Source organism: Lucilia cuprina, chromosome 3 (assembly GCF_022045245.1).
Source record: "Lucilia cuprina isolate Lc7/37 chromosome 3, ASM2204524v1, whole genome shotgun sequence".
In the NCBI taxonomy this organism is placed as follows: domain Eukaryota; kingdom Metazoa; phylum Arthropoda; class Insecta; order Diptera; family Calliphoridae; genus Lucilia; species Lucilia cuprina.
In genome coordinates, this window is record NC_060951.1 from 90,689 (window position 1) to 105,118 (window position 14,430).

The 14,430-nt window shown below is 26.1% G+C and overlaps 2 protein-coding genes across 51 annotated transcripts in view; one reads left to right on the forward strand and one right to left on the reverse strand.

The window, feature by feature from the left end:
• LOC111691071 (sodium channel protein para) overlaps positions 1-7,915 on the forward strand; it is a 59,809-nt gene extending 51,894 nt beyond the window's left edge. For all 50 annotated transcript variants that reach the window (XM_046946326.1, XM_046946317.1, XM_046946329.1 and 47 more), the window contains 2 exons: positions 3,741-4,045; positions 6,661-7,915. In XM_046946326.1, the coding sequence (XP_046802282.1) occupies positions 3,741-4,045; positions 6,661-7,587 (1,232 nt within the window). In that variant the 3' untranslated portion in view covers positions 7,588-7,915. The remainder of the gene's footprint in view (positions 1-3,740; positions 4,046-6,660) is intronic.
• Positions 1-14,430, reverse strand: part of LOC111691070 — a 97,866-nt gene that overhangs the window by 81,982 nt on the left and 1,454 nt on the right. The gene's annotated exons all lie outside the window — the stretch shown is intronic.

The following is a 14,430-nucleotide window of genomic DNA, read 5'->3' on the forward strand; positions in this document are numbered from 1 at the left end:
AAAGTTCTGACCAAATATAAAACGACAACTCTTAAAAGAAAAAAAAACAAAAAAATAACAAAGTTTAACGCTAAATTTAAAAGATGGCTTAAAATATGCTTTACTACATTCAAAAGCAGCAGAAAGCCTTCATTTCATACCGAATTCTTTTTGTTTTCATTTTGAAAGCAAAATAGATCCACGTAATGAAAAGAAAGTTTTATTTTATTTCAAAAATAATTTCTGCTGTTGGCTTTAAACTTTAAACTGCGCCTAATAGCTACGAATTTAAGCTCTTCAAATTCCTCAAGTTTCTTCTACTTCAATATTACTACTACGTTAAAAATTAAAAGTTTTTTTAAACTTTGAATTACTTTTTTCTTTTATTTAAATGTTTCTTTTACTTGTTAAATTTCAATGTTAAAATAAATGTTCTTCTTTTTTGTTATTAAAATGTTTATAATTTTGCCAAGCTTAAAAAGCTTTTAAGTTTTATTTTATTTTTTTCTGTTATTAAGTTAAGACTTAAAAAAAAGAAAAAGTTCCACAAAAAGAATTTTTAACACCAAAGCTTAAAACCACTATTACAAAAAAAGTTATTAGGAAAAGCCTTTTTAGCTTAAAGCTTATTTGGTATAAAACCAAACAAATTATCACTTTGATCTTCAAGTGATATCCATAATGACGAATATATTAATACAACCACTATAATATAATAGAAGCCTTACTAAAGCTCACGAAAATTGAAAATGTCTTCTCGCTAACTAAAAACCAATGAGTATCGCGTTCATCTCTTTATCTCCCTCTGGAATTATATGCTCTATTGATAAAAAGCTTTCAGTGCTTTTAAAAACAATAGAAAATGTACGATGTATATGGCTAATCCGGTGAAACATTAGTACAACAACAAATGTACAATGTTTTCATCATCGACGTTCGATTCAGTCAGAGATATGTATGATTATGCTTAACTCTCCTTAGAAGGGGGCACTATCTTACATGCCTCTGTAAACTTTTGCATTTGGCATGAAAGATTTAACATATTAACGCATTTGTAAACGTTTCACAATTGATAATTTATCATGAAATTTGAAATACGTTTGCATTTGTATCAAAAAGAGAAATACACAAAAAGAACAGAACAGCTTTTGCTTATTCAACTTCTTTAAAATTGCTTAAAAAAGATATGGAATCATGCCAACAAAAGTGTGAATCATTTTAATGGTTTTGGTCCATACTGCCAATGGATATTATGTACTTTACTATGAACTCTCGTAGTTTAATAGTAAACACTCTCTTAAACTTAAACTTAAACTTAAACAAAAATTTCAACTAAAACAGAAATTAACCAAGCATTTGTAGCAAATCTTATCAGAAACAGAGTGCATTGGAATTATATACATATTTAGTAGTTATTCAACGTACTAACTACCATTTAGATTACTTAGTACTTAAACTAACCTACAATTATAAAATAAATAAAATAACGATTATTTAAACTTATACTCGTACATTTTATGTTAATGCATGCTTTTTTCGTAATTTATATTTATATATTTATTAAATATACATTTAATTATTAATGTTGTTGTTATTTATTATTTTTATTTCTAACATTTAATAAGTAATTGAAATTGAATGAAATCAAACGTAATGTAATTAATTGAAACAAAAAAACTTTAATTATTAAAAAAAGCTTTTTATGTTTGCTTCAAAACAAAAGAGAACAAACACAACCTCAACAAGGAAGTTAAATATATAAAATTAGTTAATTAAACGCCATTGGATATGAGTTCTGTTTTTTCCTTTAAATAATTTCTTAGAGAAATTAATTGTTGAATTAAATTTCAAAAAAGTTAATTCATAACTAGTTGGTAGTCTCTGCATTTAATGTAGTTACGGTGTCTTTTACGAATATTGGACTACAAACATTTATTTATAATACTATTTCGGAAACCATTTAATTGGAATGCAAATATATTTAAATTGTTTTTCCTTTAAGCATCCTTTATAAGTTGAACAAATTTTAAAACTATATTTCACAACAATTGGTTTATACTATTTAATGTTCACTGTTAATATACATATATTTAGTTAGAAATAGTATAAAGACACCATTACATAGACATGACTCTATGTACTTAAATATACATACTATATTATTCCTGTAGAAGCATAAATCATTAGAGATCATTCTATTGATTTTTGCAGTCAGATGACTACGGGCAGTATGAAATCTTTTTCGTCATATGACTACAAATGAAATCAAAGTATTTTCCATGAAACTGACAAATAGAATTATGTAGATAAAATCTATACATACATATATGTAGTACATATGCAAAAATATTTAAATTTTAAATTTATTTATAAAAAGTAGATGATATTGTAATAATTTATACAAAATATTCCTTGTTGAGGTTGCTTTGAAAACAATCATTTTCTATCTCTTTTAAACTTTTTAAATAAACTCAACTTATCACTTCCCTTAACAAAGAACTTAGTTGGAGTAGTGTCCAATATATTTAAACAATTAGTGCAATTATTTATTAATCCTTATTAGGGAATCTCATGTGCATTTTAGTGAAAACAAAAGCAAATCCAAAATAAAATCAATCCTTTATCTCAAATCATTGTCTTAAAGCATTTTCAAATCAACCAATGAACAAAATATTGAGGTTTTCCATTGGCAAAATTTAAAGTTTTAAAATTTCAAATACAAATTCAAACTAAAATGTATCCAAATTATAATGTTACGATATTAACAAACAAAATGAAATTATGCTTTGACAAAATGAAAAAAAAAACAAGTTCACAAGTAAGTGAGAAGTGATAATGTTGGGTAGATATTTGCTACTAACCATATGCTACGAATTATCGCAAAAACGTAACAATAAATATCATTTTCTTTTACAAAATAATAGCTAACCAACCAATCAACCTTTCAATCTTAACATCGCCATTATTTTAAAGGCAATCATTGTTGCCAACTTAAGCTTGCTAATGAAGCTTGATTAAGATTTTCATTTCATACAATTCCTGCCTAAATGTTTTACCATTATTCACTATTAAGTATCTTAACATCATTCATTTCCTGTACCACCAATGTAACGCTATTTTGTAAAATTTAAATGTATTTCTACCATATCCAAATGTCTTCATTTTGATGTTGTAATTATAAATATTTAAACATTTATTTTATATAGTTTTTATTCTTTATTAAACAAAGCGTAAAGAAAACGTAAAAATTAGAAGAGAGTCTTTTCTTAAAGACTCCTGCTAAAAGCCGCTAAACAACCAGATGTTTTTAGCTTTATTCTACGCCCAGCTAAGCGAAAAGCCCAGCCTAACCCAGCCTCAAACAATTATAAATTTATTAAATGTTTTACATGTTGTTGTTAATGTTTTTCATTTTATGTTCATTTATAAAAGTTTTTATTATGTTATTAGTTTTGACTAAATAAGTATAATTATATATGATAAAATATATTTATTTTGTTTTTTGTTTACAATTATTACTAACCATTTGTTATTAACATTATAATCGTATAATCTGTGTAACAAAATATGTCAATTGTCCTTTAACAAAGAAAAAAAATTAAATGGATTTTGTTGAACAATCAGTTGTATGCTGTTATCTATCTATGTACCTTATTTTTCAATTCCTCCCCTCTCTCTTTTTCCTTTTTTTTTTTGGTTTTCTATGTAACTACAATTTCTTCACATATAAATATAAAAATATACAAAAAAAATATAAATAGGTCTTGTACTCAGCGACATCATTGAGAAGTATTTTGTGTCACCGACATTGCTGCGTGTGGTGAGAGTGGCCAAAGTGGGTCGAGTCCTGCGTTTGGTCAAGGGAGCGAAGGGTATAAGAACTCTACTGTTTGCGTTAGCCATGTCATTGCCTGCCTTATTCAACATTTGTCTACTGCTGTTTTTGGTCATGTTCATCTTTGCCATCTTTGGGATGTCCTTCTTTATGCATGTCAAAGAAAAGAGTGGCATTAATGACGTGTATAATTTTAAGACATTTGGCCAAAGTATGATATTGCTCTTTCAGGTAAGCTACCACAATTCTCAAACGGTTAATGTTGTCTATTGTTGTTGTCGTTGGGTGATATTCCCTTTGGTATACTATTTTAAAAACGAATTATGAATATTCACACCCTAACACCTCCACACACATACATACATACACACAAACACACTTAAACACATACTACCCAACTACTAATCACACAGAGAAATACGATCACTGTCACACATTCAAGCGTATGTATATCTAACTAGATAGATAGAGATAGATTACAGTTGGATCGATCAGAGAGCGGCCAATCGCTATTGTCGAACTTAGAATTTCGGAAAAATGCAATAACTGTTTACAAGTTTGCAGTTAAATATTTGTTTGGGGTTCTCTTAGAAAGTTTGACATTGGTTGGATATTTTTTTCTTTTCTTTTGACGAGAAGGAGCTTTGAGGTTTGGTCGTTTTACCGTTCCAATCGTGATTTACCTCTTCCTTGCATATGAAAGAGATGAATCTATGTTTGTCTAGAAATACATTGTCTGTGTCAAACTTCTTAACCAACAACAGCAACAAAATAAAATATATCAATTACAAAAATAATAAAAAGAACAGTAAATAGAGAAAAGGGAATATCACGTGTTGATTCAAGCTGCGGTAGTTGTTGGTAAAAGCTAAATTAGTGCGTTCCTTATCTTTACTTAACTAAACCAATTCTGTATACATTCATCTAAAAACTAATCTATTTAAGTTAAATCCTGTAAAAAAAGCTTTTGCTGCTCTTACAATTTTCGGTTCATTTTAGTTTGTTCGATTTTAATTTACTTTTTTATGCATATTAAATCTTCAACGTTCACAACTTGTTGTACTCTGTTCTGGCAGCAGATGCAAAATTTTACTAAATGAAGAAGTGAGTTCAATTTTTCATTTGCTGCACGGTTCTGTCAGTTTAGAGTTCTCTAACTGGTGGAACTGAGAGTTAACAATAACATTTTAATATCAATAATGCTTTTGCGGATAAATCCAAAAGCCATGTCACAATTCTGTGAACGCCGAAGGATTAATATCTACATACTTCATTGCATTCCTGCATATCTGTAAATTATGTTTGCTATGTTGTTTAATAATATTAATTCAAGTTTTTGTTTTATTAGTTTTAAAGTGCTTTTGCCTTAGAAATTTAAAGCTTTTACTTTTATTTGTTAACGAACCCGAATTGTTTAAGTTCTAGTTTTGGTTTCTTGATTTCTATTATATTCTACTAACCTGCCCCTTTACTCTATGTTTTTAATTTTGAGCTTTTTACAACTCATTTCATTTAAGCTTTCTGCTCTACTCAAAGAAAAAATCTAATTCAGCTCTTTCAACAATCACCAAATTAAATAATGTTAAAATTTCTCATTTAACAGCTTACAGCATAAAAAAGAAAAAAAGATGAAAAATGACGCTATTCAAAAAACACTTGTTTTTTACTGAAATTTACTTCACAAAACTATGGCTTTGCTTTCTTTGAAAAGCTTACTGGGAAAAGTCTACTGAAATAGAAACAGACCAACAAGGCTTTCATTGCAAACAAATGTACAAATATCAATCAATTTAATACAAATAATTTGAGTATTAGCAAATGCTTTCGTAGGATAAAAACTTTTCTTTCAAAAGCTTTTCATATAAGCTTTCTTCCAGTATGAAAGCTTTTAAATCATTTTGTCATAATTTTGTAATTATATTCTCTAGGAATATCTTGAGAAAGAGCTTTCGAGGTTTTTTGTAAACCCTCATTCTTTCTTTATATTTTTATTTCTTTGGTAACTTTTGTAGCAAATTTCTAGATATTTAGATTAAATAGTTTATAGTTTTATATTATTTTTCGTTACTTTGCTTAATGGCCTCCCCCTACAAAACATACAAAAAAAAATAATAATAATAAAAAATACAAGCAAACAAAGTTTTTACTAGAGTTTAGTAATTTTTAGATTTACATACTCTTATACTAAGTACTTATAGGTTTCTTAATTTATGGTTTAGTTGACCATTTGCTTTTTTAAATTAGCTAAATTTGTTTATATTATTAAACCACTACAATTAACCAAATACTAAATACAACTAAAACAAATTTTATTCTACATAGTCTAGAATACATACAACATACATTAATACTTTTTAATAATCAACCAATCTATAAATTAGTCGATCAGTTTTATTCAGTAACCCAATCAACCAACCAATCAATCAATCAATTAATAAGTTAATAGTGATTGTTTCGTTAACCAAGAAATGTTTTACTTTATGTTTAATATTTGTACTACTACTACTAATCAAAACCACAAAACAATTAAATATTTTTCTCTATAAAATAAATAACTAATTCCAAATATTTCTACCAATTTCTACCAAACTTTTTTCACTGCTAACAATCAATCAATCAAACAAAACTCTAAATATAAACATGAACGAACGACCACCTGTCTATTCATGTATTCAACTTACCTACCATGCCAACCCAACCGTTTCTAAACTGATAATCTGTGGTTTTACCCGATACAACTGAATTTGATCTTAAATTAATAAATTTGATCAAATTAAAATGAAATAAATTGCATTACAATCCCTGAAAACAAAAACAATCATGTTGTATTCCTAACAAAAACACAGATGTCTACCTCAGCCGGTTGGGATGGTGTTTTAGACGCCATTATCAATGAGGAAAATTGCAAACAACCCGACAACGACAAAGGCTATCCGGGCAATTGTGGTTCAGCGACCGTCGGAATTACGTTTCTTCTCTCATATCTAGTTATAAGCTTTTTGATAGTTATTAATATGTACATTGCTGTCATTCTCGAGAACTATAGCCAGGCTACGGAGGATGTACAGGAGGGTCTCACCGATGACGATTACGACATGTATTATGAGATTTGGCAACAATTCGATCCCGAGGGTACTCAGTACATTCGGCACGATCAGTTGTCCGAATTCTTGGACGTCTTGGAGCCGCCTTTGCAGATTCACAAACCGAACAAGTACAAAATAATATCGATGGACATACCCATCTGTCGAGGCGACATGATGTACTGCGTTGACATTCTGGATGCCCTGACCAAAGACTTCTTTGCACGCAAAGGCAATCCTATAGAAGAGACCGGGGAGATCGGAGAGATAGCTGCCCGACCGGACACCGAAGGCTACGATCCGGTATCGTCGACGCTGTGGCGACAACGCGAAGAGTACTGCGCCCGGCTGATACAGACGGCGTGGCGTCGCTACAAGTATGGCGAACCAGCTGATGCTAAAGCTGCCGACGGCGAGGAAGCTGATGATGGCGCGGAAGGTGGCAGCGGTAGCGGCAACGGCGGTGGTAGTGGAGAAGGTGCCGATGCGCTTCTTACGGGCGAGGCCGGAGGGCACGAAGATGCTGGTGCTAATGGGGGACCCTTAAGTCCGGGCTGCGTCAGCGGTGGCAGTAACGGCCGCCAGACGGCAGTGCTAGTAGAAAGCGATGGTTTTGTTACAAAAAACGGTCACAAGGTTGTAATACACTCGAGATCGCCGAGCATAACATCCAGAACGGCAGATGTCTGAGCCAGGCCTCGCCCCCCCCTCCAAGATGCACGCGAGAACTAAAGCGTTAATTTTCTGCTAATAATAATATCACAATGTACACACACAACAACAACTATATGAACAACAACAACACCGTACAAACAAATGCGCAAATAATTCTTTTGAGTTAAACATACAATAACAACAACAAACAACAAAACATGCTAAAATATGAAACGGAAACGGAAACTACAACATCAGTAAACGTAAATAGGAAGAACGGAACGAATGCAGATTTATTAATTTTAGAACAATAAAAAAACATGTAAACATTTATAATGTAAAAAATGATAAATGAAGTCAAGAACAAAACAAACACAAAAATCATAAATATTGTATTGAAGAAAATATGTTTAAAAAATTTCCAACATTTTAATATATATTTTTTAATTTTTCTTGTTTTCTTTCTATAACTCTCTTATTAAATAAATAAACATAAACTTTAATTTCTTTTAGTTTACATTTTTATTTTAAAATTATCTACAATGTAAATATATAAGTATTTGAAAAATAAACAGAAAACACAACAAAACAATTTAAATTACAAGCTCTGATAATTGTATTGTAAACGGGTTCTTTTTTTATATAAAAAACAACAGTTATGATTTTTTTCTACAATAAATAATTAAATACTGAATTAATATTAAAACAAAAACAAAAATATTAAAATATGCTTTAAAAAAACACAAAAATTATAATAAAACTTTATAAATTTAAGCCGACTGCCAAACAAACAAAAAATAATAATAAATAAAATATTTTAAATATAACAATGAAAGCACAGCTAAAGTTATAATAATAATTACAACAGAAATAATTTATGTATAAAATAATAAAAATAACAAAAATAATAATTACATAAATTAACACAATAACATTATAAATTTGATAAAGAAAATAAATCTAATAATAAAGTTAAAAATAACACTTTTAAAAGCACACCACCTAAAAAAAACCTAAAAATACACAAAACAACAACTACAACAATAACTCTCACTGCATACTATGAAATACACTGAAAAAACTTGGAGTTGGGGCGCAGAAAACAGAAAAAACAAACCAAAAAAAACCGAAATAAAAAAATCAAAAAGGCGTTACATAAAAATACAAAAAACCTGACGTGTTGTGATGTTGAAAATTTTAAACAAAAAACATTAAAAACAATTAAAAAAAAAACAAAAACTATAAAGAAAGACAAAAACTTACAAAATATAAAAGAACTAAAAACTTTCAGAAAAAAAACAGTGATGTTGAACAATCTCTTTAAACTGAGTTCTAAAACGAAGAACAGTGGACTTAAAACATAAACTTAAACTCTAATTGAAATAAAGCTGTTAACAAACTTCAAAGGACAAAAGAGAGCAAGAAACAATTACAAAAACAATAAATAATAAAATGTGAATTTGTATGTAAACAACAAATCTAAGCGAAAAAATGAAATAAATAAATATAGACGTATATAATTTTATAATTTTAAACATAAATTTTTTCTAATTTCTTATAAAAATAAAATATTACAACAAAAAGTAAAAAACGGGAAGCTAAAACATTATTTGCTTTAACAAACAGGCAATAAGGCGACTAAGAATGAAAAGTGGTAGAAAACGTAAAAAAATAAAAACAAAAACATAACGCGCTCCTTGTTATAATAATAAAATAAACTTGAACGTAAACTTAAGTATAAAATTACAAAAATTTCCTTTTCAAAAATTCCAATTCATAATTTTGTTTTCATATACAATTTTGCTAAGAATTACTTGGCAGGATATTCGATACTTAAGTTAACGATAAATATCTGGTGAATCATAAGCTAAACATTGCAAAAACAAAATATATTCGGAACATGTTAACGGCATTAAAGAAACGGATGAAGAACTCCTTGCAACTTTTAGTTAAAGATCCACTAGTATTTTAATAATAAAAATATATTTATGCATAATTCTTAATTTTATTTTTTATTTTTATTTTTGTGTTGCTTATATTTATATACTTTAATGAGCAAAATATTTATTATGTTTCAATTGCACACGTCTTAAAGAAGAAGAAATAAACAAAAACAACGTTAAAAAATGTACCCCCACACTTACACAATACGATACAAACCTATACACTATCACATACATACACCACTAACATTATTACATAATTTGAATTTAACAAAAATTAAATTGATAAATTTGTTATCAATTGAAGAATTGAAAATTTATACAAATTTTCTAATATTTAATTTAATGATTTCAAGAGCACCCGTATTCAATTATTTAACTTTAAATTACAAAAAAAAAAACTAAAAGAAAAAAATTAAATTATATACAAAATTGGCTTCTTAACAACAACTTTACACTTTTTTTGTTTAGATCTTTTAAACCATTTCAAATCAATTACAGAGCTTTAGCATTTTTAGTAATTAAAAATTTATGATTTTCTTTATGTTTTATTATTTTTACTTGTGATTGTGTTTGAAAATATTATTTGTTTCTTTCTTTTTGTTAAAAGCTTTTGGCTTATCTATCAATTTATACATTTTTAATTTTTTTTCGTTTTGCAAAAGTTGGAGCAACATTTCATACTTTCCCAAAACAATTTAAAATTCAACTCTTTTAAAATTATATTATCTGCAATTACTTTTTGCAACTCCAACTTTGTTTATATTTAAAAGCCCTTTTAATACATATTTATTTAAAATTTCACTTGAATTTATTTTTATTGCGCAAAAATATTATAAAAAGAAAATCAAATCAAACCTCTACAACACGTGCGTATTCAAGTACCAAAAGGTTCGAAACATTTCAACAACTAATTCAAAGCTTACAAATTAAAAAAAATAAAATAATAATTAAAGAACTGCTTCAATCTGTTTACTTTAATTTGAGCTGATTTCGTTTAATTGAATCAATAAAAAAATACCAACAAAAACTAAAAGAAATGTTTGCTATGCAACAGAAAATTAAGTTTTTACATTAAGAACAAACTTGAGTGCACTCTTAACAGCGAGGGGCGGGCGAGATGAAACAAACAAAAAAAACAAAAAACGTAAATAAATAATTTATACATAATTTAGATTAATTATATAAATAATAAAGAATTTTATAAAAAAAGGAAATTGTTCCTTGAAATTAAAATTGATTAACTAATAATAAAGAAACAACAACACAAAACAAAAAAAGGAACAATATGCAAAAACATTGCCATTTAGGAAATTTAATAAAATACTACAATAATAATAATACCAAATTATAAAAAATAAAAAAATTATAATAAAATAAAACAAAAGGTCGCGTTATTATTTTTGCTTCTTCTTCTATATAACTACAATAAGACAAAAATAAATTTGACTTAAAAAAAAATAAAAAAAATTAATAAAATAGCTATGAATTTCACTGATTAATAATTATAATTAAAACAAAAAAAAATAAATAAAAATCCATAAAGAGCTTTAAGTGTGTATAATAATTATTACAAATAATTTGATTTTTCTTATTTAACATTTTTTGTTTAATTTTGTTTGAAAAAATTGTAAAAAGTCACTTACTTATTATATAAAATTATTATAAAAAAATTGCTATGCCATTAAGCCTTTAGACTTATTATTAAAATTAATCTTAAAAAAGAAGAAGAAAAAAACTAAAACAAAAAAATTAAACTCAAGGAAATTCACAGTTGTTTTCTTCTCCTTAATAAAAACTAAAAATAACTTTATTAAAATACAAAAAAAAAACTCTAATAAATTATTATATAGGGAAAAAGCAAAAATATGTAAATTATATTTTTTTTATGTAAAATTACGCGCGATTTCATAAAAAACTAAACCAAAAAAAAAAACTTTTTAAATATCAACAGCAATGGCTTTTTTGTTAATTAACATTTCTAAATAAAACAAATAATAATAAAAATAATATTAAAAAATAATAACAAATAATAACAACTAAACAAAATCTAAATAATATAAAAAAACTTTAGCTTTATACATTGTAAATTACCTTAATTATAAGTCTAGCTAATTAAAATTAAAAATAATAAAAAAGAAAAGCAAAAAAAAATACAAAAAAATAAGAAATGAAAACGAAGCTCTGATTTAAGAGCATTTAGGTAAACAATTAATTTAATGTCTTTAATCATAAAAACAAAAATAAAAAAGCAAATGCATTCTATAAATATAAAGAAATTAAAAACCACAACTCTCCCAAAAAAAACAACAAAATAAAAACCTTAAGTAAATTGTAATTTCTACCACAATTAGTGTGTAAAGGCGCCAGTTTATTATAAAAACAAAACATTTATTCAAAATAACTTTGCTTAATTTAATTTGCATTGTTTATAATACATACATACGTAAGAGTCTCTCATACATACAAAAAAAAAAAAAACGAAACTAAATAAAAATTAAAAAACCATTTTATTTTTATTTCAAGGAGGAAAAGTTCAAAAACTTCATACAACTATTAACAATTTTGAAATATTGTTATGTTTATAACAACCCAAAAAGTACCAAAGTACTTTTATTTCAAAAGCTTATCGAAAAACATTCTTAGAAGTTATAATGCACATTTAAAAAATAAGATGATTACTCAAGTGATCTTGAAGACAAAAACAAATCTTTTATTAATCAATAAATTTAAACTTTTTCATAAAGCTTAACCAATCATATTATCTTAAAAGCTTTAAATCGTTTCAATTTCTGTCATGCTCAAAATTCAAAGATCAAAGCTTTTCGGATAAGATTCTTTAAAAGTATCATTTAGGATTTAGATAATAAATATATTTCCTACTGATCAGAATTCTCCAAAAATCACTTTAATATTATAAATATCAAATTAAAATAAGGAAATCAACCATGTTATTTTGATGACAAAAATAACTTTAAAAATAATGTTGAAAGTTCAGCCTTTCCCTAGAGCTTTACCAATCCTTATTATCTTAGAACTTTAAATAGTTTCAATTTGTATTTAAGCAAAACATTTTTGGCATTTGTAATTATTCTTCAAGTGTAATGAAATTCTCCTCCTAATCCTCTTGAATATGAATTATTGTTTTCAGTTTTCAAAAATATTTCGACCTGAAAATCTACAAAAAACAAATCTCTACGTACAAATTTGCCTACGTGATGTTAAAAAAAAAATCAATACTAAAACCAAAAACAAAAAATGAAAAGAAATTAACAAAATTTAAAACTTTAAAAGCATTTGTTATATTTTATTGAATTTAATAATTAAAGTTATGTTTAAAACATACTTATGTATTTCATAATTATTTAATTCTTTAACTATTTACCTTTGGTTAAGTTATTTAAGAAAAAAAAACACAAACATTTGTTCTACCTTATTAACTTGTTTATATAGTTTTTTATTTTGTTTACAACATGGATATGGCTAATAGAAGAAGATTTCAAAAGATAAACCAAATTTAACAAACTAAACACAAGTTAGATCAGCGTCCTTTGCACTTTTTAACTTTTTTTTAAATTTCATATGAAAATCTGCTTAAACGTCTATCACAACAAAATAATATTTGATTAAATAATTAATTAACATTTTCCAGATTTGTATTGTATGATAAATGTATTTTTTGCTATAAATATTTATGTGAAATACAAAAGAAAAATATTTCCATCCAAATAGCTTTTAACATAAGCAATTGATTTATTAATTAAAAAATTTAAAATAAACAAAAAAAAAATTAATAAAATAAACAAATAATCAGATATAAAATACTTATATAAAAAATATATTTAAAAAATAGACTGAGATCGTTAAACCAAAAATAATAAAATAAAACTAACAACAAAAATAAATATAAAAAATGAAAACTACGCTACTACAGACATTTTACTCAGACAACATAAATATATATTTTTTGGCACTCACTCGCTTTACAATTCAATAATAACAAATTTATATAACTTCCCCCCGCTATTATTAAGATAATTCTTAATTTGTGTCCTTTAAACAATTAAATAGTCAGTCCCTAGACGAGCTTTAGTATAACCAAACTTTTTAATGCATTGAAATTTATACTTAATTTTAATTGGTAATGCTTTCTCAAACTTTCAGCAGGGTTTTCCATAAAATAATGCAAGAAAAAAGACTCTAATATATAGCAACTTCCCCGGCTATGTTAGAGTAAATTGAACAAAAAATACCCAATTTTTTGCTTTTTTTGTACACACCTGCCTCTGCCGCATACTTCTATTAGCAATATTCTACATTAAAGATGTATATTTTTTAAAAAAATGTTTTTATTACTTGACATACTTTAGACCCAATTAGTACCTTCAGCAAAACTGAAAATACCATTTACCTTAATCTCTTCAAAACTAAAACCTAAAAACTCCTTAAAATATTTCATATCTTTTTACATTTTTGTTTATTTCCCAAAATAAAAAAACTCAAATCTATTTATAAAACAAACAAACAAACAAAAAAACACAAAATCAAATTGTTAAGTTTGAATCTTTTTTACAAAAAAATAAGATTTTATATCTATTATAAAAAATCTCTAAAATAGCAAAAAAACTTTGTTTTTTTACATTTAATTAAAGATTTAAACTAAGTTTAAATGATTACTGTATTTATGAAAAAAAACAACAACAAAAATGAAAAACCATGCCTGAAATTTAATAAATAACTACTGCAAGAGGTACTTAAAATACAAAAGATCCCAATTTAACAAAACAAAATGCACAATAAAATTTAAATCTTATGTAATAAAAAATCTCTAAAATCATCTTCTATACAAAATAAGCAGTTTATATAATACATTAATTTTTATAATAATTTTCTCATCTTATAAATATTCCAAAGTTTTTTTATATTTGTGTATTTA